The sequence below is a fragment of the Jaculus jaculus genome, chromosome 14 (genome assembly GCF_020740685.1).
Source record: "Jaculus jaculus isolate mJacJac1 chromosome 14, mJacJac1.mat.Y.cur, whole genome shotgun sequence".
Taxonomy (NCBI): Eukaryota; Metazoa; Chordata; class Mammalia; order Rodentia; family Dipodidae; genus Jaculus; species Jaculus jaculus.
In genome coordinates this window covers 13,046,151-13,060,715 of record NC_059115.1, presented here as the reverse complement: position 1 = coordinate 13,060,715, position 14,565 = coordinate 13,046,151, and the positions used below count along the sequence as shown (strand labels likewise).

Here is a 14,565-nt window from a genome sequence, read left to right as displayed (position 1 = left end):
CTGCATGCAGTGTGCCTTTTTCCAGGTTTCTGTCAGCTGATCTACATGGAAGAGGTTTTCAGCTCAGCTTCAACCCGCCTTTCTTTCTTTCTTTCTTTCTCTCTCTCTCCTTCCTTCCTTCCTTCCTTCCTTCCTTCCTTCCTTCCTTCCTTCCTTTTTCCCAAGATAGGGTCTTGCTGTTGCCCAGGCTGATCTTACAGCAGCACGAGGCCCTGGTGTACCATTTCTTTCTCTCTGCTTGCAAATGAGTAATAAAAACATTTTAAAGCATGTATTTGTTTTGGGTTTTCAAAGTAGGATCTTGCCCAGGCTGACTTGGAATTCACTATATAGTTCATGGTGGCCTTGAACTCACAGAGATCCTCCTGCTGGGCCTCCTGAGTGCTGGGACTAAAGGCGTGCACCACCATGCCTGGCTGAAGTATTTAGTTTAAAAATTTTTTTTTTTTTTTTTTTTTTAATGAGGGAGGAATGAGAGAGCACTTAAAGAATGCCTATTACTGCTGAGCCAACTCTCCTGCCCACCTTTATTTATTTTGTTGAGATAGGGTCTCATATCCATGATCTCATGTAGGCCTGGTACTTTCTTTGTAGCCCAGAATGGCCCCAAACTGTGGGCAAGCTTCAGGCTGGGGTTCTAGGCAGTTAAAATGGATTAATTTCTGCTTTACTAAAATGCAGTAGTGGTGTGTGCATGGGTAATGAAGGGATTTAGAATGGCATGAATTAAATTGATCTGGCTCTTTCTCCCCCCCCACCCAGATTTCCAAATGAAATGTGAGTGTCTCATTTGGGAAACAGAGTGAACTTGTCCAGAGGTCACTTAGGCACCAGGCTCTAGAAGAACTTGTCAGCGACAAAATATCCATTAACTATGGCTGCATACATGCCATCTTGGTCAGATCAAAAGCCCCAGGACACCCTCTGGTCAGAGCAGCCACCATCTTTGAGATTCCAGGAAACCCAGGCCAGACAGCAAGACCATGATGCTGAGACCTGGCACCTGAAATTCAGAGCGTTCACCCCCTCAGGGATGTCAGACCCCATCCAGGATCTCAGGAGGCTCAACGAATTGTGTCATGGCTGGCTGCGGCCAGACCTGAACACTAAGGAGGAGATCCTGCAGCAGCTGGTGTTGGAGCAGTTCATGCTGTCCATGCCCCTGGAATTGCAGGTCTTGGTAAGGGAGAGCGGGGTGAAGAGCTGCAAGGAGCTAGAGGAGATACTGAGGAACAACCAGAGACCCCAGACATGGGTGAGTGGGACCTGACCTGTGGGGATGGTGTGGGGAGGAGAGCTACCATGTCGGGGTTGCCTGATTCTGTGGGAGTGGAGCACATCTGAACCCTTTTTTTAAAAATTATTTTCGTTTTGTTTATTTATTTACTTGAGACATATACGCAAGGAAAGAGGCAGATAGAGAGAGAATGGGAATGCCAGGGCTTCTAAAGCCACTGCAGACAAACTCCATATGCGTGTGCCACCTTGTGCATCTGGCTTTGTGTGGGTACTGGAGAATTGAACGTGGGTCCTTTGGCTTTGCAGGCAAGAGCCTTAACCGCTTAGCCATCTCGCCAGCCTCACATGTGAGTCTTGATCGTTGTCAGTGGTCCTCATATTCAAGAAGGTTTGCTTCTCAAGAGAGACATTCCAGGGCTGGAGGGAGGGCTTAGCTAGCAGGTTCAGGCCCTTGGCTGCGAAGCCTAAGGGCCCATGTTTGACTCTCCAGATCCCACATAAGCCAGACACACAAAGTGATGCATGCACAAGGTCGCACATGTGCGCAAAGGTGGTGCATGCATCTATTCTCTCTCTCTCTCTCTCTCTCTCAATTTCACACTCTCTTGCATAAAAAAAGGCCAGTCTCTGGAGCTTGCCTAAGAAAAAAGGCCTTGCCTCAGAAAAGACATTCCAGTGTCTTTCCTGGTGGCTTTATTTTCACTTAAGTTTTTTGCTTATTTATTTATTTTTTCTCAAGGTACTGTCTCACTCTAGGCCCAGCTGTCCTTGAACTCAGCGATCCTCCTACCTCTGCCTCGTGAATGCTGGGATTACAGGTGTGCACCACCATGCCCAGCTTATTTTATTTTTAAATCTTTACTTATTTATTTGCAAGCAGAGTGAAAGAGAGTGAGGGGGAAAGGGAGAGAATGGGTCCCTTGCAATTACAAATGGACTCCAGATGCATGCACCACTTTGTGCATCGGGCTTTATGTACATACTAGGGAACCAAACTTGGTCCATTAGGCAAGCGCCTTAACCACTGAACTGTCTCTCCAGCCCTTTTATGTATTTTATTTTATTTTTTTTGGTTTTTCGAGGTTGGGTTTCACTCTAATCCAGGCTGACCTGGGATTCACTATATCGTCTCAGGGTGGCCTTGAACTCACGGCAATCTGCCTCCCGTGTGCTGGGATTAAAAGTGTGCACCACCACGTCCAGCCCTTGTATGTATTTTTGAGACAGTGCCTGGATCAAAAGTGTGGGCCACCATGCCTGGCTAACTAATCTTACTGTAAAAGAATACTGAGCTTGCTTGCAAAGCCTTATGGCCTGGATTTGATTCTCCGGTACCCATGTAAAGCCAGATGTACAAAGTGGCACATGTGTCTGGAGTGGCTAGGGGCAAGAATACTTGCTGGTATGCATATAGCCTTGGTTTTGATTGCCAGCAATAATATTGGGTATGGTAGTGCATTCCTATATTCCCAGCACTTGGGAAGTGGAGGCAGAAATATAAGATATACTACATATTGTGTGTGTGTGTGTGTGTGTGTGTGCGTGTGTGTGTGTGTTTGAGACAAAATACAGAAGGTCTGGAGAGATGGCTTAGTGGTTAAGGCATTTGCCTGCAAAGCCAAAGGACCCAGGTTAGATCACCCAGGACCCACGTAAAGCCAGATGCAAGAGGTAGTACATGCATCTGGAGTTCCTTTGCAGTAGCTAGAGATGCTAGTACATTCTCTCTCTTTTTCAAATAAATAATAAAAAAATTTTTAAGCCGGACATGGTGGTGAATGCCTTAAATCCCAGCACTTGGGATGCAGAGGTAGGAGGATGGTCTTGAGTTCAAGGTCATCCTGAGACTATGTAGTGAATTCCAGGTTAGCCTGGGCTAGAGCAAAACCCTACTTTGAAAAACCACAACAAAAGGAGAAATAACCGGGCGTGGCGGCGCACACGCCTTTAATCCCAGCACTCAGGAGTCAGAGGTAGGAGGATCGCCATGAGTTTGAGGCCACCCTGAGACTACAGAGTGAATTCCAGGTAGTCTGGACTAGAGCAAGGCCCTACTTCCAAAAAAAAAAAGAAAAAACAACAAACAAAAAAATAGACATAAAATACAGAGGAATACAGTGGCCCATAAAAGTATGTGAAGCCAGCATCAAAGAGTAGATGTAGTTGGGTGTGATGGTGCATGCTTCAATCCCAGTTTCTAGTCACTGTGAATGACCCGGTCATTCTGAGGGACATCATCCACTCCTGAGACAAGGTCTCATTGGTCAGGAGCTTACATTGCTCTGGTTATCCAGTGAGAGCCAGGGACCACCCTGCTTGACATTGTCTATGTGTTCTGGGCATCAAACTCAGGTCCTCATTCTTGCTAGACGAGTGCTTTGCACTAGGCTGTACCCAGCTTCTAGAAATAGACTCTTCCCAGGCAGGCACCTTACTCTGTTTCCTTCCTGCAGTCCGTCATCATCTTAGAGGGAGAGCCATTCTTAGTTCGGAATGCAGATGTCGAGGCGGCCAAAGCCAAGGCCTTTGAGTGGGGTGGTGTGACAGAGCTGCCCCACACGCCCCAGGAAAACCCACAGCTGCTGCATAAGCTTCCAGAGGTGGACGAGCCAGCCACTGACCAGGTGAGTGTGCGACATTCTGATCCTGGGGAAGGCGAGCTGGGAAAAGGGCCCAGGGAGGAAATGCGTTATGGAGAGATTTGGTAAGGCTTGGGGTTGGACCCATTGGCCAGGGAAGGGCAATTCACCAGCCTCTTTGTCCCTGCCTGCTCATTAAAACTGTGGAGTTAGGGCTGGAGAGATGGCTTAGCGGTTAAGCGCTTGCCTGTGAAGCCTAAGGACCAGGGTTCGAGGCTCGATTCCCCAGAACCCACATTAGCCAGATGGACAAGGAGGCACACGCGTCTGGAGTTAGTTTGCAGTGGCTGGAGGTCCTGGAGCCCCCATTCTCTCTCTCTTCCTCACCCCTCTTTCTCCCTCTGTCTGTTGCTCTCAAATAAATAAAAATAAAATTAAAAGTGTGGAGCTGAGCCAGGCTCAGGAAGCAGAGACAGAGTGGGAGGCCAGCCTGAAATTCCAGAGTGAGTTCCAGGTCAGCCTGGGTTACAGTGAGACCTTACCTGCAAACTAACAAACAAACATACAAACAAAAAGTGTGGAGTGGAGGTCCCACCCCTTCCTGAAGAGCTAATAGCTGGGGTGGGGGAGGGGGAGAGACATTCCTTCTGTAGTATATAAACATTGCATGATGATCATATTCCCATCGAGTTTCTCCCTGTCTCCATTCCACTAAAGTCCCTCCTCAGTTAGGGGTTTTTGGTGTTCACGGTGAGGTCATGAATGTACCAGTCTTTCTTGGGGGAGGGAGAAAATGCCTCAAAATACTTTTTATTACCACATTCTTTCCACCCCCTCTTCCAAAAAAGCCTCCTTTAGTGTTGAACTCTCAGAAGCCTCTGATTTTCTGCTTTGATACGTTTCTATTTATCTTGGTTTTTTAAAATGGGGTCTCACTGTAGCCCAGGCTGACCTGGAATTCACCATGTAGTCTCAGAGTAGTCTCAGGGTGGCCTTGAACTCATGGTGATCCTCCTACCTCTGCCTCCCCAGTGGTGGGGTTAAAGGCGTACCCAACCACGCCTGGCTTATTTTTTAAAATATTTTATTTATTTATTTATTTGAGAGAGGCAGATAAAGTGAGAGAGTAAGTCCTTTATCTTTGCTGGCAAGCCTTAACCACTGAGCAATCCCTCCAGCCATGATTTTTGTTTTTCTTCCTTTTAAAACATTTTTAAATTTTTAATTCATTTATTTGAGGAGGAGAGGGAGAAAGAGAGATATATACAGAGAATGGGTACGCCAGGGTTTCTGCAAAGGAACGCCCCAGACGCATACACCACCGTGTGCATCTGGCTTTAGATGGTACTGGGGAATCAAACCTGGATCCTTGAGCTTTGCAGGTGCCTTAATCAGTAAGCTATCTCTCTAGCTCCTACTTTGGTTTTGGGAGGTAGGGTCTCACTCTAGCCCAGGCTGACCTGGAATTCACCGTGTAGTCTCAGAGTGGCCTCAAACTCATGGCGGTCTTCCTACCTCTGCCTCCCAAATGTTGGGATTAAAGGCGTGCGCCACCACGCCCAGCTTATTTTGTAGATTTTTTGGTTTTTTTCGAGGTAGGGTTTCAGTCTAATCCAGGCTGACCTGGAATTAACTATGTAGCCTCAAGGTAGCCTTGAACTCACTCCTACCTCTGCCTCCTGAGTGCTGGCATTATTAAAGTCGTGTGCCACAGTGCCCAACCTACTTCATTTACTTATTTTTTTTTTATTAGTTTTGGGTTTCCTTGGTGGGTAGCTGGGAGTTTTATGAGCCACATCCGTTCCGTAGAGGCCAGGGAAACTGCCTGCCATCCCACAATGTGCAGCAGACAAGCGCCTTCAGCAGGAAGGCTCATCCAGACCCAAACGTTGGTAGCGCTGAAGTTGAGAGACATTTTGCTTGGAGAGTCAGGGCTGGCAGGTCAGTTGGAACAAGTGGGAGACATGTGCTTAAAGGGTTAAAGAAGGCTGAGCTGGGCGTGGTGGCGCACGCCTTTAATCCCAGCACTCGGGAGGCAGAGGTAGGAGGATCGCCATAAGTTCGAGGCCACCCTGAGACTAGAGTTAATTCCAGGTCAGCCTGGACCAGAGTGAGACCCTGCCTCGAAAAACAAAAAAACAAAACAAACAAACAAACAAATAAAGAAGGCTGCAGAGATGTAAGAGGGCTGCGCAGTTCAGATGCTTTCTCGTAAAGTGCAAAAAGCCCAGGTTTGGATTCCCCAGCAACCAAATAAAACCAGATACAAAATATGGCAGGTGGGCCTGGCGTGTCCCTTCTCTCTGTCTCTGTCTTCTCTGCTCGCAAATAAGTAAATTAATTAATTTTAAAAGAATTAAAGAAATAACTTGACTTAGCAGTGTGATGATTACAAATTAATGACAAATGTGGCAACAAAGTGAAGGTATTTATGTGAGGTAAGGGGGTGGCCACAAATCTTGGAAAAGCTGAGTGGCCCAGATTGGGAAGAGATTTCTATAGTCCATTTAGTATAGACACATATGCAGTTCTGTTTGTTTCTCCCATGTCAGATAGAAGAAATTCTGCTAGACACCATTGCTGAGAAAGAAGCCCTGGGGTATCCAAGACCTGAGCAGATCTTAGAGGAGGACCTGATAGAAGACAGGCAAGAGGCAGTAGTGCCTGCAGTCCAGGAGCCTCAGCTTCCACAGGGTCCTGGTGAGTACCAGGCGGGAACCCCAGGGGTCAACGCCTCTATCTCAGGGAGAAGTTGGTTGTCTGTTACCCATCCTTACATCACTAACTTGCCATAATTTCCTGCAACCGACCTATCAGGCTGGTGCAGTTGGAGATGTCCCCAGCCAATGCCAGCATTTAGTTCAAATGTGATTGGTATTGTTGACATTCTCTTTATTAAATATTAGGAAAGGTGGGCTTGGAGAGGTGGCTTAGCGGTTAAGGCACTTGCCTGCAAAACCTAATGACCCAAGTTCAGTTCCCCAGTACCCACATAAAGACAGATGCACAGGGTGGCTCATGCATCTGGAGTTTGTTTGCAGTGGACCTGGGGCCCTAACACACATTCTCTCTCTCTCTCTCTGTCTCTCCTTACAAAAAAAACAAAAGATTTATCTGGATGTGGTTGCACACGCCTTTAATCCCAGCACTCGGGGGGGCAGGGGTAGGAGGATCACCATGAGTTCGAGTCCATTGTGAGATTACGTAGTGAATTCCAGGTCAGCCTGAGCTAGAGTGAGACCCTACCTTGAAAAACCAAAAAAAGTGAAAGAAAGAAACTGTGTGAAAGGCTAGCTGGAGATGGAGCTCATTCACGAAACCCTGCATTTAGCCCCCAGCACTACCCAGACTGGGTACGACAGCATCGTCCCATGATCTCTGCACTTAACAGGAGACAGGAGGGTTGGGAGTTGAAGACCATCCTCAGACACATAGTGCGTTCAAGGCCAGCCTGGGCTACATAAGACATGCTGCTGCTTTTTTTTGTTTGTTTGTTTGTTTGTTTTCTTTAAACATTGTGTGTGGAATCCTTTCTTCCAGGAGATTCTGTGATGATGAAGGAAGAGGAGCTCTTCTCCCAGGAAGAAATGGGTGTGGAGAGTAGCACATCCCTCTACATTCCAGAGCGAGAAGACACAGCTGAGAATGAAGTGCTTGTGAGTCTTAGAAGTGTCCAAGAAAGCAAACCGGACAGCTCTCCTTCTCAAGGAGGGGCCGTGTATTTAGACAACATAGAATTTTCTGGAAAAGCCAGGCTAGAGTCTGCAAAGCCTCTAAGCCCTGTAGCTGATCCTCCTGGCCAAGCAGCTGCGACACAACCCCTCGTGTGTGGTGTGTGTGAGAAGCGCTTTGTTTATAAATCTCAGTTTATCATCCACCAGCGCACACACACAGGAGAGAGACCGTTTCAGTGTAATTTCTGCAAGAAGGGCTTCTTGCAGACCTCAGACCTCCGGGTGCACCAGCGCATCCACACGGGCGAGAGGCCCTACAAGTGCAAGATCTGCTACAAGACGTTTGCCCACAAGTCCACCCTCTTCGGCCACAAGAGGACCCACACGAGGGAGAAGCCGTACGAATGTGAGCACTGTAGCAAACATTTCAGTCACAAGGGGAACCTCAATGTCCACCTCCGCATCCACACCAACTCCAGACCCTACGTGTGTAAGGCGTGCGGCGGAAAGTTCCGTCAGCAGGGAACCTTCAAACGGCATGTGCAGATACATTCAAAAATGGCTTCTTGGGATGGAGAAGCGGCTTAGTGGTTAAGGCGCTTGCCTGCAGTGCCAAAGGACGTAGGTTCCCCTCCCCAGTACCCAAGTAAGCCAGATGCACAAGGTAGTGCATGGATCTGGAGTTCATTTGCAGTGGCTGAGGCCCTGACACACACCCATTCTGTCTGTCTGTCTCTGTCAAATAAATAAATAAAATAAAAATTAAAAAAAATTCTTTGTGATGATGGACCTACTGCTGATTCTACCACCAGAAAGAAACAACGTGTCACCTCTGTTACAAAATGACAGTCTTGAATAACACATCAAGTACATGATTGGGGGGGGTCAGTTCTCAGGGTCTGTGAGTTAGTATTTATCGCCCTAACTGGCTGTGATGATTGTCAATTTGAAAGGACCTAGAATTGACTCGTAGATGTGTTCAGCTATTGGTCTCCTATCTATGAGGGAGTTTCTAGGTTTAGGTTCACTGAGGTTGGATGACCCATCCAGCCTCATCCGTGAGCTGGCATCTCAGGCTGAATAAAGAGAAAGGGCTGGAGTGATGGCTTAGCTGTTAAGATGCTTATCTGAAAAGCTGGACGGACCCAGGTTCAACTCCCCAGGATCCATGTCAGCCAGATGCACAAGGTGGCTCATGCATCCGAAGTTCATTTGCGGGGGCTGGAGGCCCTGCCGTGCCCATTCTCTCTCCCTCTCCAATAAATTTTAAAAATACAAATAAGAGGGCTGGAGTAATGGCTTAGCAGTTGAGGCGCTTCCTGCGAAGAAGGAGCCAGGTTTGACTCTCTGGAACCCACATAAGCCAGATGCACAAGGTGATGTGTACGCACAGGTGGCACATGCATCTGGAGATTGTTGGCAGTGGCTAAGGCCCCGGTGAGCTCATCCCCTCTCTCATAAGTTTAAAAAAAAAAAGGGCTGGAGAGATGGCTTAGCGGTTAAGCGCTTGCCTGTGAAGCCTAGGGACCCCGGTTCGAGGCTCGGTTCCCCAGGTCCCACGTTAGCCAGATGCACAAGGGGGCGCACGCGTCTGGAGTTCGTTTGCAGAGGCTGGAAGCCCTGGCTCGCCCATTCTCTCTCTCTCCCTCTGTCTTTCTCTCTGTGTCTGTCGCTCTCAAATAAATAAATAAATAAAAATTTAAAAAAAAAAGAGAAAGCTGACCTATCATCTGTGTGATGCAATGTGGCCAGCTGCTTTCCCCTGCCATGCCTTCCTGAGGGGTACACTGTGCCCCCCAAGTGAACCCTTCTTTCCTTCAGCTGCCTTTTGTCAGGTTTTTTTGGGTTTTTTGTTTGTTTGTTTTTTGTCATTACATCAAGGAAGTAACTAATAAACTGACTGGTTTTCTGTTTCTGTCATTGGTGTTCTTAACTTTTTTTTTTTGAGGTAGGGTTTCATGCTAGCTTAGACTAACCTGGAATTCACTATGTAGTCTCAGGGTGGCCTCGAACTCACAGTGATCCTACTACCTCTGCCTCCCGAGTGCTGGGATTAAAGGTGTGCCACCACGCCCAACCAACATTTTCCCATATATATATATATCCAGCCACTGCAACTGAACTCCAGACTTGTGCACCTTGTGTGCATGTGCAACATTGCACGCTTGTGTCACTGCATCTGTGTCTGGCTTACATGGGACCTGGAGATTCGAGCATGGATCTTTAGGCTTCACAGGCATGTGTCTTAACCACTAAGTCATCTCTCCAGCCTCTTAACATTTTTTTTTGTTGTTGTTTGTTTTTTGTTTTTCAAGGCAGGGTCTCACTGTAGCTCAGGCTGGTCTGGAATTCACTATGTAGTCTCAGGATGGCCTTGAAGTCACGGCTATCCTCTTACCTCTGCCTCCCGAGTGCTGGGATTAAGGGCATGTGCCACCACACCCGGCTTCCCTTAACAATTTAAAAAAAAAACAAACATTTATTTATTTATTTATTTGCAAGCAAAGAGAGAAGAGAGACAGAGAATGGGTGCACCAGGGCCTCCACCAACTGTGAATTCCAGACATGCTTTATGTGGCATTGGGGATTTGAACCTAGGTTGTTTGGCTTTGCAGGCAAGTGCCTTAACTGCTGAGCCATCTCTCTAGCCCTGTTTTATTTTTCATTGTCAGTCTGGCTTTGAACTCGTGATTCCTCCTGCCTCTACCTCCAGAGTGCTAGGCTGAAGAGGGGTGTGTGATGTGATGGGGTTTATGCAAATGCACATGCCCTGTGCCCGTGCGTGTGGAGGGCAGAGGGAAGACGTCAGGGGCCCATTTGTTTCCTTGAGATGGAGTCTCCCACTAAACCAGTGAGCCCCAGCGCTTCCCATTTTTGCCCTCCCTGACTGCAGCACTGGGGTTACAGGTGTGTGTGGCCGTTCTTAGCTTTATTTATTTCTTTTGTTTTTTTGAGGTAAGGTCTCACTCTACCCCAGGCTGACCTGGAACTCACTATGTAGTCTCACGGCGATCCTCTTACTTCTTTTTTTTTTTTTTTTTAATATGTTATTTATTTATTTGAGAGTGACAGAGACAGAGAGAGAGAGAATGGGGGCGCCAGGGCTTCCAGCCTCTGCAAATGAACTCCAGACGCGTGCGCCCCCTTGTGCATCTGGCTAACGTGGGACCTGGGGAACCGAGCCTCGAACCGGGGTCCTTAGGCTTCACAGGCGAGCGCTTAACCTCTAAGCCATCTCTCCAGCCCGAGCCTCTTACTTCTGTCTCCCGAGTACTGGAATTACAGGCATGCATCACCATGCCTAGCTTTTTATGTGGATGCCAAGGATGAAACTCAGGTCGTCTCAGTTCCTCTCAGGCCCTAAAACCCACTGTGTTATCTTCCAGCACTGAGATAGGGCCTCCTTGTTCTGCTGCTTCGAACGCCAGACGAGCTAGCCTTTCCTTGAGATTCTTTGCCACAGGCACACTGGCCTTACAGGAATGTGTGCCACTTGCATCCAGCTTTGTGGGTTCTGGGGATTCAAACATGGGTTGTTGGGCTTGCTCAGCAAGCTGTTTCTTTTTAATTTTGGTTTTTCAAGGTAGGGTCTTGCTCTAGTCCAGGCTGACCTAGAATTCACTATGTAGACTCAGGGTGGCCTTGAACTCATTGATCCTCATACCTCTGCCTCCGGAGTGCTGGGATTAAAGGCGTGCGCCATCATACCCGGCTTCAGCAAGTGCTTTTAGACACTGAACCATCTCCACAGCCCTATGTATCATAGACATTTTAAGAACAATCATTTCTCTTTGACAAGAAGAGAAATAGGAACTTATTGAATGAAAGAAACTGGAGAAGTGAAGATGCAATGATTTTTTTGGCGGGGGAGGAGGAATTTGTGTGTGTGTGTGTGTGTGTGTGTGTGTGTGCATGTGTATGTGTATGCACATATATGAATGTGCATGTGCAAGCCAGAGGTCGAGGTCAGGTGTCTTCTCAATGGCTCTCACTTCCTTTTCCTTCTTCCTCTTCTCTTCCTCCTCCTCCTCCACCTTCTTCTTCTCTTATTTTCTGAGGTAGGATCTCACTGTAGGCCACACGGACTTGGAATTCACTATATTGTCTCAGGGTGGCCTTGAATTCACAGTAATCCTCCTAGTTCTGCCTCCCAAGTGCTGGAATTAAAGGTATGCATCACCACATCCAGCTTCCACCTTATTCTTTTTTCAAAAAATATTTTTAGAGCTGGGCGTGGTGGTGTACGCCTTTAATCCCAGCACTCGGGAGGCAGAGGTAGGAGGATCGCCAAGAGTTCGAGGCCACCCTGAGACTACATAGTGAATTCCAGGTCAGCCTGAGCCAGAGTGAGACCCTACCTCGAAAAACCAAATATATATATATATATATATATATATATGTGTATATATATATATATATTTTAGAGGCTGGAGAGATGGCTCAGTGTTAAAGTCACTTGCCTGCAAAGCCTAAGGACTCATGTTTAACTCTCCAGGTTCCATGTAAGCTAGGCACACAGTGACACAACCATGCAGTGTCTCACATGAACACTGGGGGGCACATGTGTCTGGAGTCTATTGCAGGGGCTGGAGGCCCTGGCATGCCAATTCACTGTCTCTCTCTCTCTTGCATAAAAAAAGGCAAATCTCTGCTGGAGAGATGGCTTAGTGGTTAAGGCATTTGCCTGCAAAGCCTAAGGACCCTGGTTTAATTCTCCAGGACCCATGTATGCCAGATGCACAGGGGTTACATGTGTTTAGGGTTCATTTTCAGTGGCTGGAGGCCCTGGTGTGCCCATTTATCTCTGCCTCTTCCTCTCTCTCTTTCAAAAAAGAAAGAAAATACTAAAAAAAAATTTAAAGGCCAATCTGTTGGGAATGCCTCAAAAAAAAAAAAAAATTTATCTATTTATTTGCATGCAGGCAGAGAGAGTGGGCTCACCAGGGCCTCTAGCCACTATAATCGAACTCCAGAAGCATGTGCCACTTTGTGCATCTGGCCTTGCGTGGGAATTGAACCCAGATCATTAGGCTTTGTTGGCAAGTGCCTTAATCATTGTACCATCTCTGCAGCCGTCCACCTTATTCTCTGAGACAGGGTCTCTCACTGAGTCTAGACCTCATGAACTCAACTAGACTAGCTAGCCTGTGCGCCCAAGGGATCCTACTGGGACTGTTCCCAGTGCTTTGGGAGTACAGCAAGCACCCCACAGCGGACTTTCACATGGGTGCTGGGGATCAAGCGCAGGCCCTCATGCCTCTGCGCAGGCACTGCACCTACTGAGGCACTCCTCAGCCTAAGGGCCAGGTCCGCATAGCAGAACGGGGCTGTGTGGGAGCTGCTGCTACCTGCTTTCACATTTGAAAAATATTTTTATTTCTTTGCAAACAGAAAGAGAAGGAATGAAATGAATGGATGCATGGGGGCCTCCGGCCACTGCAAACAAACTCCAGACACATGTACCACTTTGCATCTGCCTTTATGTGGATAATGGGGAATTGAACCCAGGCCATCAGGCTTTGCAATCCAACACTTTTTTATTTTTAAAAACTTTTTAAAAAATTTCTTTTTGACAACTTTCATAATTATAGACAATAAACCATGATAATTCCCTCTCCCACTCTCCCCTTCACAAATCCGCTCTCCATCATATCCCCTACCCCTCTCAATTAGTCTCTCTTTCTTTCTTTTTTTTTTTTGGTTTTTCAAGGTAGGGTCTCACTCTGGTCGAGGTAGGGTCTCACTCTAGCTCAGGGTGATCTGGAATTCACTATGGAGTCTCAGGGTGGCCTCAAATTTACAATGATCATCCTACCTCAGCCTCCCGAGTGCTGGGATTAAAGGCGTGTGCCACCACGCCCAGCTGGGTTCAATTTTTCCATTTTCAGTATCCATGTAAATGCAGATGGGCAGTGTGGCACAGGCATCTGCAGTTTGTTTGCATATGTCCATGCCATGCCCATTCTCTCGCTCCTCACAAATAAAATAATAAAGATACATTTATTTTTTTTTAAAGAAGTTGTCTGTTTTAAACTTAATTTTTAAAATTTATTTATTAGAGAGAGAGAAAAGATGGGTGTGCTAGAGCCTTCAGCCATTGCAAACCAACTCCAGACACATGTACCACCTTGTGCATTTGGTTTATGTGGGTCCCAGGGAATCAAACTTAGGTCCTTTGGCTTTGCAGGCAAACACCATAATCACTAAGCCATCTCTTCAACCCTATTTTTATTTCATTATTTGACAGAGAGAAAGGGGCAGAAAGATAAAGAGAATGAATGGGCATGCTAGGGCTTCCAGCTGCTGTAAACGAACTCCAGATGCATGTGCCACTTTGTACATCTGGCTTTAGTGGGTCCTGGGGACTCATACTTGGGTCCTTTGATTTTGCAAACATGTGCCTTAACTGCTAAGCCATCTCTCCAGCCCCAAAGATATTTTTAAATTGTTTATTTATTTGAGAGAGAGAGAAGAGGCAGATAGAGAGAGAGAGAGAATGGGTGTGCCAGGGTCTCCAGCCTCTGCAAAATCCAGACACATGTGCCACCTTGTGCATCTGGCTTACGTGGGTAGTGAGGAACTGAACATGAGTCCTTGGGTTTCACAGGCAAATGCTGTAACCACTAAGCAATCTCTCCAGCCCAAGATATTTTTAAAAATAAATAAAATAGGGATGGAGAGATGGTTCAGTGGTTAAGGCACTTGCCTGTAAAGCCTAATCATCCAGATTTGATTCCCCAGTGCCCACTTAAAGACAGATGCACAAAGTGGCACACGCAGCTGGAGGCCCTAGTGTGCCCATTCTCTCTCCTGTGTGTCTTTCTTTGCTTGCAAATAAATAAATTTCTTAAATTTTATTTATTTGAGAGAGGGAGAGAAAAAGGCAGATAGAGAATGGACATGCTAGGGCTTCTAGCCATTGCAAATGAACTCCAGGTACTGGGAATTGAACCTGGGTCCTTTGGCTTTGCAGGAGAGCCCCTTAATTGCTAAGCCATCTCTCCAGCCCCTTAAAATATATCTTTAATATTTTACTTATTTATTTGAGAAAGAGAGAACAGAATGGGCACTCT

The 14,565-nt window shown here is 46.8% G+C and overlaps 1 protein-coding gene across 1 annotated transcript; it reads left to right on the top strand.

Moving 5' to 3' along the window:
- The first annotated feature begins 1,033 nt into the window (after nt 1-1,033).
- On the top strand, nt 1,034-8,080 carry Zscan5b (zinc finger and SCAN domain containing 5B). The gene is made up of 4 exons (XM_045133322.1): nt 1,034-1,255; nt 3,693-3,863; nt 6,371-6,518; nt 7,359-8,080. Exons 1-4 carry the CDS (start codon nt 1,034-1,036, stop codon nt 8,078-8,080), a joined length of 1,263 nt encoding a protein of 420 aa, XP_044989257.1.
- Nucleotides 8,081-14,565: the final 6,485 nt, after the last annotated feature.